The 13,050-nt window shown below is 36.5% G+C and overlaps 1 protein-coding gene across 1 annotated transcript; it reads right to left on the bottom strand.

Moving 5' to 3' along the window:
- Positions 1 to 97: 97 nt before the first annotated feature.
- Positions 98 to 12,852, bottom strand: hcls1 (hematopoietic cell-specific Lyn substrate 1). The gene is made up of 16 exons (XM_084408388.1): positions 12,735 to 12,852; positions 12,070 to 12,153; positions 11,706 to 11,779; positions 11,169 to 11,298; positions 10,178 to 10,288; positions 10,018 to 10,072; positions 9,813 to 9,923; positions 9,585 to 9,695; positions 9,355 to 9,465; positions 8,791 to 8,846; positions 7,214 to 7,283; positions 6,905 to 7,053; positions 4,370 to 4,501; positions 1,510 to 1,672; positions 1,317 to 1,391; positions 98 to 1,174 (listed from the first exon to the last, which is right to left on the bottom strand). Exons 2-16 carry the CDS (start codon positions 12,151 to 12,153, stop codon positions 1,041 to 1,043), a joined length of 1,566 nt encoding a protein of 521 aa, XP_084264514.1. The 5' UTR covers positions 12,735 to 12,852; the 3' UTR covers positions 98 to 1,040.
- Between the last annotated feature and the right edge of the window lie 198 nt (positions 12,853 to 13,050).

The following is a 13,050-nucleotide window of genomic DNA, read 5'->3' on the forward strand; positions in this document are numbered from 1 at the left end:
TGCTTTACTTTAAAGTTGTGAAGTATTATGTATTTTCTTTGCAGACAGAATAATTATGGATGTGCATCCTTTTTTATCTTAATAAATCCAATATATCTCATGGGAAATGTTGTCTTTTATTTTGTGGTCAACACATGCATAACACTGAGTCGAAGAAAAGAGCAAAAGCCAGTTGCTTGGCATATAAATCTTGAAGCATAAAATTATGTGTATCTATAAAGCACAATGGTAAATCTTTGTACCAAGCAAAAGTCTTTATAATTGCAATAAAGTATGAAATTAACAGCTAACAGCTTAAAATATTATTATATTCGGACCGTGGCAAAAACGTCATTGAAAAATATGACTAGTTAGACATTGATTGCATGTGTCATAATATATACACTACCGTTCAAAATACATTTTTATAGAGAAATTAATAATTTTAATCAGCACTAATGTATTAAATAGATCAAAAGTGACAGTAAAAATATTTCAAATAAATGCTGTATACTTTCATTAAAGAATTCTGGAAAAAAATGGTCATGGTTTCCTTAGCAGCACAACTGTTTTCAGCATTGATCATAATAATAAATGTTTCTTGAGCAACTAACTAATATTAGAATGATTGAAGACTGGAGTAATGATTCTGAAAATTCAGCTTTGCCATCACAGAAATAAACTACATTTTAAAATATATGAAAAAATTATTGTCATATTTCATAATGTTACTTTATTTTACTGTATTTTTGGTGAACATAAAAACTGCTTTCAAAAACACTACAAAACCGACCCCAAACTTTTGAACGGTAGTGCAAATAATCATATATATATATATATATATATCCAATCTAACATCTTTATAGAAAACAGTTCATGTCCACGTTATCTGGTAACTAACCATGTGACTTGAAAGGAAAATGTTGTTCTGTTAATAGATACAGGCTCATAAAAACATGTTAGTATATTGCACTTGTACTGTATGTCATAGCAAAATGAAATAAAAGATAATTGTCTGCAAGTGGCTAATACGCATACATTTGATCATTGATTATTGGTAACTACATGGGCTCCACAAAGGTGGCAGGAAACAGGCCTGTGCGACCATGACACGTTCCTTTCCACCAACCCTCGTCCACCATCTCAATGTTAGTGATGATGTCATCTGGCATGAAGGAGATCTCATCACTGGCCTCTGCAAAAGTATGATTGAAATTCATAATACTAAACCAAAACTACAAACACTCAGAAAATAAATTACATAGTTATTTAGAGTCAGTTAAGAAACTATTCAAGAAGATACAATGTCATTAATCTGTTGTTATGGTTGTACGTACCTCCTTGGTAGTCATAAATGGCTTTGGCTGTAAATCCCCCTCCACTTAGATCTTCATAATCGTTATCAACAGTCACTGAAAAAAATAAATAAAAGAGGAACTACAGCTGTTAACAATCACAAAAATAGTAATTTGAACCACTGATCATACTTCCCACACAGTGAATACATGTAGTAAATAGTGTGTGTCAAACCTGCGGTTGTGCACAGGCCAATATCCTCATAATCTTGGTCCTGAGGTATGGGGTCAGGATCGCATTCAGAATATGTTTGCTCCGGCTCCTCCTCCTCTTCAATCAGGTCATCCGAGCGGGGCGGAAGAGATGGCAACTCCTCATATTCCGGCTGCTGCTCCACCTGAAACACACACAGAGAAACTGATGATCAATTCTCTCAGTATATGAGCTTAAAAAGACTATGACAGTTTATTACTTGACTTAATTGTGTCTTACATTTTAACAACTTCATGGGTACATAAGAATCAACCATAAGATTGTTTAAATTTTTCAGAAGAAAATTTGTAGGCACTGCTGTAGTTTTACCACGATATTATGCGTTTGCTAGGGTCAGTTACACTTTATTTTAAAGTGTTCTCATTGCAGTGAAATTATACATTTAAGTACTGAGTAACATTCATTAACTACATGTACACACTATAGGATTATAGGATTAGGGTTTGGTTTAAGATTAGTTGCATGTAATTATGCATCATTTACTGTTATTATTACAGTAAGTTCAGAGGTGTAAAGTCCAGGGGTCAGAAAGTAAAAGTCCTGCCATATGTTTATTCCACCCATGAACGCAGCCAGCTGATTTCTATGGAAGCTTGTTTCCGCCACAGAATAAAACATTTTAAAAGATAATTGCGACTTTTTATCTCACAATTGCGAGATATAAAGTCAGAATTGCGTAAAATAAAGTCGCAATTGCGTGTTATAAAGTCAGAACTGCGTGTTATAAATTCAGAATTGCGTAAAATAAAGTCGCAATTGCGTCTTATAAAGTCAGAATTCTGACTTTTTTTCTCGCAATTGCGACTTTATATCACGCAATTCTGACTTCATAATACGCAATTGGGAGATATAAAGTCAGAATTGCATGACATAAAGTCGCAGTTGCGTGTTATAAAGTCAGAATTGTGAGATATAAACTATTCTGAGGTATATAAAAAAAAAAAGTCCGTCTTTTTTTCCCTTACAATTGGACTTTAAATTTCCTAACAATTGGAGAAAATATGTCAGAATTGCGAGATATAAACTCGCAATTATGTTATAAAGTCAGAATTGCGTGATATTATGGAGCTTAAGATATTAAGCTTGTTTCCGCCAATGAATAAAAAATAAATAATAATAATTGCGACTTTTTATCTCACAATTCTGACTTTTTTTCTCACAATTGCGAGATATTAAGTCAGAATTGTGAGAAATAAAGTCGCAATTATGAGAAATAAAGTTGCAATTGCGAGATATAAAGTCAGAATTGCGTGTTATAAAGTCGCAATTCTGGGAAATAAAGTCGCAATTGCGAGATATAAAGTCGCAATTCTGAGAAATAAAGTCGTAATTGCGAGATATAAAGTCGCAATTCTGAGAAATAAAGTCGCAATCAGAATTGCACGATATAAAGTCGCAATTGCGTGTTATAAAGTCAGAATCGTGAGATATAAACAATTCTGAGGTAAAAAAAATATATATATATATCTCACAATTGTGAGTTTATATCTCACAATTCTGAGAAAAGATGTCAGAATTGCGTGAAATAAAGTCACAATTGCGTGTTATAAAGTCAGAATTGCGTGATATAAAGTCGCAATTGCGAGAAAAAAAGTCAGAATTCTGACTTTATAACACGCAATTGTGACTTTATTTCACGCAATTCTGACTTTATATCTCGCAATTCTGACTTTATAACACGCAATTGCGACTTTATTTCACGCAATTCTGACTTTATATCTCGCAATTCTGACTTTATAACACGCAATTGCGACTTTATTTCACGCAATTCTGACTTTATATCTCGCAATTCTGACATTATAACACGCAATTGCGACTTTATTTCACCCAATTCTGACTTTATATCTCACAATTCTGAGATAAAAAGTCGCAATTATCTTTTAAAATGTTTTATTTTGTGGCGGAAACAAGCTTCCATATGATATAAAGTCGCATTTGCGAGAAAAAAAAGTCAGAATTCTGACTTTATAAGACGCAATTGTGACTTTATTTCACGCAATTCTGACTTTATATCTCGCAATTCTGACTTTATAACACGTAATTCTGACTTTATATCTCGCAATTCTGACTTTATAACACGCAATTCTGACTTTATATCTCGCAATTCTGACTTTATAACACGCAATTCTGACTTTATATCTCGCAATTCTGAGAAATAAAGTCAGAATTGCGAGATGTAAACTCGCAATTGTGAAATAAAAAGTCGCAATTATCTTTTAAAATGTTTTATTCTGTGGCGGAAACAAGCTTCCATAGATTTCACTAATTCTCCTGGCTAAAAAACTGCTGAAAAACTGAAAAATCCAGGTGATTGGAACAAAACACAGAGGAGGACTTTTACTTTCTGAACCTGGACTTTACACCTCTGAGTAAGTTAATGTAACATATGTACTAAGGACACTAAAATAAAGTGTTAGCGTAGGATGTTCTGAGTTGTTTCCGATTAATGAATCTGGAAAACAATTCACAATTTGGGGTAATATTCCGCAGTTTTATCAATTTTGGGACATTCTGTCACTGTTAGAATTTAACACACTCTTTTTGCTACTGTACCTGTATATAAATCATCTGTGTTATGATTGGCTGTACGCATGTGAAATGAGTAATTAAAACCCCACCAGGTTGCTAGGTACTGAATAGATGTTTATGTAAAAACGCGGGCATCAGTATGTTAATGTGCTCATGGTTGTGATGTCATATTGGTTTCCGTATATGGTCTGTGTAGGAGTTGTGCGTTGTGAACATTAGAGTATGTCTAAACTTTTTCTTTCTTTTTTTTTAAGAGCAACAAGCAACAACAATATAGCAAAAAGGGTCTTGCCTCAGCTTCTGTCTCTGGTTCATCTCTGGGAATTTCAGGCAGTCTTCTGACCAACGCCTCTGGGGGATTCCGGGGTGCTGGCACAGATGGAGGTCTCTGATTCTCTTCCTCCTCTTCATGCTCGCTCTTCTCCTTAAAAGAGAAGATCATCAGCTAAGTGTTTATTAGTGTATGAAAAAGAAAGGGCTGGTGTGCGTGGGTGGGCTATCTATTTTTGTCGAGTTGTTGTTGAGTTTCTATAAAAGTGCAGCGAGCATTTCTATATATATATATACAGTGAGGAAAATAAGTATTTGAACACCCTGCTATTTTGCAAGTTCTCCCACTTAGAAATCATGGAGGGGTCTGAAATTGTCATCGTAGGTGCATGTCCACTGTGAGAGACATAATCTAAAAAAAAAAATCCAGAAATCACAATGTATGATTTTTTAACTATTTATTTGTATGATATAGCTGCAAATAAGTATTTGAACACCTGAGAAAATCAATGTTAATATTTGGTACAGTAGCCTTTGTTTGCAATTACAGAGGTCAAACGTTTCCTGTAGTTTTTCACCAGGTTTGCACACACTGCAGGAGGGATTTTGGCCCACTCCTCCACACAGATCTTCTCTAGATCAGTCAGGTTTCTGGGCTGTCGCTGAGAAACACGGAGTTTGAGCTCCCTCCAAAGATTCTCTATTGGGTTTAGGTCTGGAGACTGGCTAGGCCACGCCAGAACCTTGATATGCTTCTTACAGAGCCACTCCTTGGTTATCCTGTCTGTGTGCTTCGGGTCATTGTCATGTTGGAAGACCCAGCCTCGACCCATCTTCAATGCTCTAACTGAGGGAAGGAGGTTGTTCCCCAAAATCTCGCAATACATGGCCCCGGTCATCCTCTCCTTAATACAGTGCAGTCACCCTGTCCCATGTGCAGAAAAACACCCCCAAAGCATGATGCTACCACCCCCATGCTTCACAGTAGGGATGGTGTTCTTGGGATGGTACTCATCATTCTTCTTCCTCCAAACACGTTTAGTGGAATTATGACCAAAAAGTTCTATTTTGGTCTCATCTGACCACATGACTTTCTCCCATGACTCCTCTGGATCATCCAAATGGTCATTGGCAAACTTAAGACGGGCCTTGACATGTGCTGGTTTAAGCAGGGGAACCTTCCGTGCCATGCATGATTTCAAACCATGACGTCTTAGTGTATTACCAACAGTAACCTTGGAAACGGTGGTCCCAGCTCTTTTCAGGTCATTGACCAGCTCCTCCCGTGTAGTTCTGGGCTGATTTCTCACCTTTCTTAGGATCATTGAGACCCCACGAGGTGAGATCTTGCATGGAGCCCCAGTCCGAGGGAGATTGACAGTCATGTTTAGCTTCTTCCATTTTCTAATGATTGCTCCAACAGTGGACCTTTTTTCACCAAGCTGCTTGGCAATTTCCCCGTAGCCCTTTCCAGCCTTGTGGAGGTGTACACTTTTGTCTCTAGTGTCTTTGGACAGCTCTTTGGTCTTGGCCATGTTAGTGGTTGGATTCTTACTGATTGTATGGGGTGGACAGGTGTCTTTATGCAGCTAACGACCTCAAACAGGTGCATCTAATTTAGGATAATAAATGGAGTGGAGGTGGACATTTTAAAGGCAGACTAACAGGTCTTTGAGGGTCAGAATTCTAGCTGATAGACAGGTGTTCAAATACTTATTTGCAGCTGTATCATACAAATAAATAGTTAAAAAATCATATATTGTGATTTCTGGATTTTTTTTTTTTAGATTATGTCTCTCACAGTGGACATGCACCTACGGTGACAATTTCAGACCCCTCCATGATTTCCAAGTGGGAGAACTTGCAAAATAGCAGGGTGTTCAAATACTTATTTTCCTCACTGTATATATATATATATATATATATATATAGATATAGAGATATATATAGATATATATAGATATATATATATATACACACACTACCGTTCACAAGTTTGGGGTCAGTAAGAATTTTTTTTTTTCGAAAGAAGTTAAAGAAATTAATACTTTTATTCATCAAGGACACATTAAATTGATCAAAAGTGACAATAAAGACATTTATAATGTTACAAAAGATTCTATTTCAAATAAATGTTGTTCTTTTGAACTTTCTATTCATCAAAGAATCCTGAGAAATAAAATGTATGACGGTTTCCACAGAAATCTGAACTTTTTTCAACACTGATATTAATCATAAATGTTTCTTGATCATCAAATCATCATATTAGAATGATTTCTGAAGGATCATGTGACACTGAAGACTAGAGTAATGATGCTGAAAATTCGGCTTTGATCACAGGAATAAATTACACTTTACTATATATTCACAATCACATAGAAAAAAGCTGATTCACACTGGAATAATATTTCACAATTTTTACTGTATTTTTAATAAAATAAACACAGCTTTGGTGAGCAGAAGAGACTCTTTTAAAAACATAAAAAATCTTAGCGACCCCAAACTTGTGAACGGCAGTGTATATATATATATATATATATATATATCAAATGTGTACCTCCTGTTTGCGATGTGCCTCTTCCCGTTCTCTCTTCTCTCTAGCGAGTCTTCTGGCTCTCTCCTCCTCGGCTCTCTTCCTGTTCTCTTCATCCGAGGACTTCGCCATGTTCTCAAACCGAGCCTTAAGGTTTCCAGCTCCTACAGTTGCTATAAACACCAAGAACAGATAATCAAATATTTACAGTGTCCCTGAACAGTACATGAACCATTATTCAACAGTTAAAATGCATGAATGCCATTGCATCACTACTCAAAACCAATCATATTAAATGTTACATTTCCAAAGACCTGTACAACAAACACTCACAGGCCTCGAAAGCTTGAGGCTTTTCATAAGCTGATGATGGTGACTCCATCTCACTGAAGGAAGCTGCACTCTGTGAGGAGAAAAAACACACTCAATGTACATTCACTGGGAAACTGTCCAACCAAATGAATAATGTATGGAATCCCATTTTTGCCTTACAGTAAAAAAAAAAAAAAAAGAAAGAAGAGAATTTAAAAGAATTTTTCGTAATTGCACCTTTATGTAATTCTCGCATTGTGCTTTTATATCTTACAGCTGTGATTATTTTTAAGTGCAACTTTATATCTCACAATTGCGACTACACTTGCCGTATATAACGCAGTGTGACTATCTCACAACTGTGATTATATTTCCCAAAAGTGCTACTTTATTTCTCACGATTGCAACGTAACGTACATATTGCAGTGTGAATATATCTCACAACTGTGACTATATTTCTTGTAAGTGCAACTTTATCACACAATTATGACTTTTTTCCTCGAAATTTCAACTTGCATATTGATATATATCACAACTGTGATTATATTTCTCGAAAGTGCAACTTTATTTTGCACTATTGTGACTTTTTTCTCATAATTTCAACTTGCCGTATATAGCAATGTGACTATATCTCACAACTGTGATTATATTTCTCGTAAGTGACTATTTTTCACAATTGAAACTTTGATTCTTGTAATTGTAACTTGACATACAGTACTGTGCAAAAGTCTTAGGCATGTTAATCCCCCCCCCAAAATGGTTTTAAGTCAGTTATTTCTATCTTTTGCTGTAGTGTGTCAGTAGGAAATACCAGTTTACATTTCCAACCATTCTTTTTGCCATTAATTGTAATAATCCAGTGAGATTTGTGTATGCACAAGGAGTCTGAACACAGCCAGGATGATCTGATCTCACCATCATCGAGTCCGTCTGTGATTACATGAAGAAACAGAAAAAACTGAGACAGACTAATCCAGAAGAACTGCGGGAACGTCTCCAAGATGCTTGAAGAAACCTATCAGCAATGCAACAGTACTGTGAAAAGTACTGGCACTTGTGTTAAAATGCTGTAAAGTGAGAATGCTTTCAAAAATAAAATCACAAATTGAATTTATTTATGTTTAACTTCTATTAACTAATTCAAATCAATATTTGGTGTAACGACCCTTTGCATTTAAAACGGCTTTTGTCCAGGTACACTTGTGCATAGTTTTTCTTAGAGACGTTCCTGCAGTTCTTCTGGATTAGTCTGTCTCAGTTTTTTCTGTTTCTTCATGTAATCACAGACGGACTCGATGATGGTGAGATCAGATCATCCTGGCTGTGTTCAGACTCCTTGTGCATACACAAATCTCACTGGATTATTACAATTAATGGCAAAAAGAATGTTTGGAAATGTGAACTGATATTTCCTACTGACACACTACAGCAAAAGATAGAAATAACTGACTTAAAACCATTTTTTTTGGAGGGGGGGATATTAACATGCCTAAGTCTTTTGCACAGTACTGTAACTTTCGCAGTGTAACTATCTCACAACTATTTCTTGTAAGTGCAACACAAATAATGATGGCATAATAAAAATCTTCGAAATGTACCTTGTCCATGCGATCAGCTTCGACTCCATAACGTCCTCCAAAACCCTTTGCATAGTCTGAAATAACAAGTGTTGCATCTCTAGCTTCAGCTGTCAGTTTAATACATCACATGTTTTGATATGAACTTTGACATATTAGTTATCTGGAAAATCAGAACTGGTTCCCAAGAGCCTCTGACTATCAGAGGTCTTCAAAGCCTCAGGCCATGAGACTTGCAAAGGAAGATGAATATCAGGGCTCTCAGAAAACTGCATAAAGCACGACCCGACAGAGAATACAGCACAAGATAATCACTGGGACCCCCAGCTACTATTTTCAATCATCTTACAATAGAAAACACAATTTTTGTCACCCTTGTTACAAAAAGTAAGAAAAGGGAGCACTAGTTGTGGCAGGGGGACTCATGTTCCCAGGACCCTCAAAGGACAAACATTCAGAGATGGATGCCAAGTGTTGTGACACCAATGCAGCCCCTGCTATTACAATCATTACAAAACAGAATAAATAAGAGTTTTGAGAGAGTTTCCCCTTAAGTCAAATGATCTCAGGAAATATGTACAGTACCTTTCTGCGACTGATGTTTCTCTGTTTCTCCTTTGTAGTCGTAACCCAAAGCAGCCTTGTCAACCTTTTCTTTTTCCACGCCGTATTTTCCCCCAAAACCTTTTGCATAGTCTGTGAGATGTTCAGAAAACAGAAATATGCCTTAAAAACTATTCTTCCACCAAAAATAGGCCACAGCAAGGATTAAGGACCAGGATGCTGGTCAATATAACAGCAGAGATTGAATGTACCTTTCTGCGACTGATGTTTCTCAGTTTCTCCTTTATAATCGTAACCCAAAGCAGCCTTGTCAACCTTTTCTTTTTCCACTCCGTACTTTCCTCCAAAGCCTTTTGAGTAGTCTGTGAGAAGTTCAGAAAACAGAATTATGCTTTAAACAATTCTTCCACCAAAAGGACAACAAAATATGGATCGAGGACCAGGATGCTGGTTTAAATAACAGCAGAGATTGAAATGACCTTTCTGCGACTGGTGTTTCTCAGTCTCGCCTTTGTAGTCGTAACCCAGGGCAGCCTTGTCAACTCTCTCTTTCTGTACACCATACTTGCCACCAAAACCTTTAGCGTAATCTTATGAACAGTAAAGAAGTGACTATTATAGAAAGAACAGACAAAATAGAAGAGAAGATGCATAGTGCCTGAAGTGTTTTGAATGTATGAGTACCTTTCTGAGATGCATGCTGCTGAACCTCACCCTTATACTCATAGCTCATGGCAGACTGTAGTGAATCAATGAAAAAAGTTTATAAATATTATTTATTCATATTATTCAACCACATTTATTAAATTATTAATCATAGGACAGTGATGAGAGGGTTTCTAACCTTGTCCACACGGTCCTTCTGAACACCATATTTTCCCCCAAAACCCTTTGCTCCATCTTTCTGGGATGAGTGCTGTTCTACGTCCGCCACGTAGTTGTGTCCTAAAGCACCCTGGGAAAATGCAACACATCAAACATCATCAAACTAATAGCGTTGTTTGAATATGCATACATACAGTAGTGGCCAAATGCGATGTCCAGAGGGGGATATTTGTTTTTAATGGCCCTATAAGTTTGATTTAACCATCAAAATATGTGGAAAATATTTTTAAAATATGGTTAAGGTATTAATCTGACGAAGTTATTTGGCAAAAAAGGGCAACTACAGCAACTATGCAAAAAAAAAAAAAAATAGAAAAATAAAAAGCTCACAGGAAAAAGCATACATTAACTACACCATAATCAATATTTTTTGTGTGTGCATGTGTTCATAATTAATTTGAATGACAGGCTGGCTAAAAACGATGTCCGCACAATTTGGCATGTTTCATTGCGTTATCGCCAATAAAACAATTGACTCCAAGCACAACTATGCAATAACCTTACAAAATATTTAACAAATTCTTAATATGATTTGAATAAAGGGTGAAGATGTCAATTTTCTTAGGTCGGACATCACTTTTGGCCACTACTGTATACAAACGAGTTACTGTACACTACTGTATACACTCCGATAAATATTTGTAGACATAAGGAGTGGGGTCACATTAGTGAATTTTCAGTAAGCTTTTGATGCCAATTTTCTATTATTAATAATGAAGCGATGTATGAAGCAGAGCTCACACAGAAGTCACTTTCAACCAAGCAGCTTTCTGTAAATCAGTGCAGCGAATCTGCGTAATTTGCCTAGGGAAATCTTTTGCCATCACGTAAAAAAAAATTCCCAGTTGTGTGGATTCCTATTGAAATGACTGGATTCAGTGAGCGAAAATTTGCAGAGTGACGGTAAATGTGACGGCACCTTTACATTTTGGCCTGTTCTCAAGTCTAACCTTGTCCATTCTGTCTTTCTCCACTCCAAATTTCCCTCCGTAGCCGTAAGAGGCTTTAGGGCCCTGGTCCATCTCTTTCTTCTTAACCACCTCATGTTCCCGAGACACATTCTCCCTGAGATCTGCAATGCTGCACACAAAAACAGGCACATCGCATGTTACTACATGCTGCATATTTACCATGGAATGTGGCATTTTTGTTATGCACTCAAATCTTTGCATTTGTTTACGGTGCTCATCTATGTGTTCAGCATGAACATTATGAAAATAAAATCTATAGATATATCTTATATTTAAAATGCCGTGTGTCAGTGCAACAACTCATTCCGCTTCTGACATGACGTGAGCGTGAACTTATCAGTCCATATTTGGAAATGCAACTCAAGTCGGCAGCATTTCTACTTCCTATTTCCTCACTCCAGAGAGTGACACTCTTTTCAGCAGTGCTTTCAGTTCAATGCATTGCAACAAGGTGCCATTAAAGCAACCTGCTATTTCATTTAAAATCTCGAGATCATTTTTTTTTCCCACTGTTACCTGATGTGTTCTTTTCGGCCTGATCCTTCTATGGTTCTGGCACCCCATCTCTGCTCCTGCTCTGAGACATCGTTCTGAAACACAGACACATTTTTATATTTAAAATATAGAAATCTTAACTCTAAACCAGGGGTGTCTAATCCTGCTCCTGGAGGGTCACTGTCCTGTAGAGTTCAGTTCCAGCCCCAATTAAACACACCTGAAGCTAATCAAAGTCTTACTAGTCTAGGCATACTAGAATTTGTGTTGAGGCAGGTTGGAGCAACACTCTGCAGGAGAGTTACCCTCCAGGAGCAGTTTTGTGTCTTAGTACTTTACAGTAGTGTCTTTAGAGAGCTTTTAAGTATTATCCCTGTCTGCTTACCTCAAAATTTGGATCCGTTTCCCAATCGTCCCCCTCTGATTCGACCTTCACACTAACATCATGTCCCACCACGGCTTTCCACATCTATAGAAAGAGAAGCCAAGATTTCATGGCTCATGTTATCCTCATGTACAGACATTTTTGAGTATTTAAATGTATTATGCTTAAAATGCAGCCATAAAAAATGTAAATGTAGGCAACTCATAAATACGTAAAAAATAATATTTCAGTAAGTGACTTATTGTAATGAAATGTAAAGCAGTAGTAAAATAGTCAAATTGACAATGTCAAGAGAGAGTAAGACATCATGATGACATGTAAAACAAAAACATTTTCGTTTAATCTCTATAAGTGGAACAAGAGTCAAGTGTGGGTGCACTTTGCAAGTTCCTCTTTTTTTCTAGAGAATCAGAAACTTTTGCATGTTCACGACTTGTTCACGAAAAATACTTTAATATCAACAGTAATCCATACCGTGAACACTGTAATGCAAACACAGTAACGTTACAGGCAAATGTACAAAAATATATACATTTGACTTCCTGCTACAAAAAAAAGTTCTAGCAACTCACGATGTATTACTATCACACACTTCCTGACTTAAAGTTTAGTTTTTCTTTATGCATCCGTAATAACAATACGAGCAGATAATCATGGTTACTCACTTTATAGTGCTTTTATTCCCGGCTTTATGTCCGTTAAGTATCAGTATCAGTAATCAGTGCGCGCGCGATAAACAGCAGACCTGCGCTCGAGTGCGCGCCGTGTACTGCAGAAGAGTTCCGCGTTCACGCGCATTTTTGACCAATTCAATTAAAAGGCAAAAATATATTACAATTATAATGTTAATTTTGTAAGTGGTCCAAATGTCTTAAAAACTACTAATACGTTAATATATAATAGAAGCAGTATTATATGTTTTTAATGATTCTTCGTTGTATTAATGAAAAAAAATGTTGTTTGGGTCTGATCCGAGCCAAC

The sequence above is a fragment of the Rutilus rutilus genome (assembly GCF_951802725.1).
Source record: "Rutilus rutilus genome assembly, chromosome: 4".
In the NCBI taxonomy this organism is placed as follows: Eukaryota; Metazoa; Chordata; class Actinopteri; order Cypriniformes; family Leuciscidae; genus Rutilus; species Rutilus rutilus.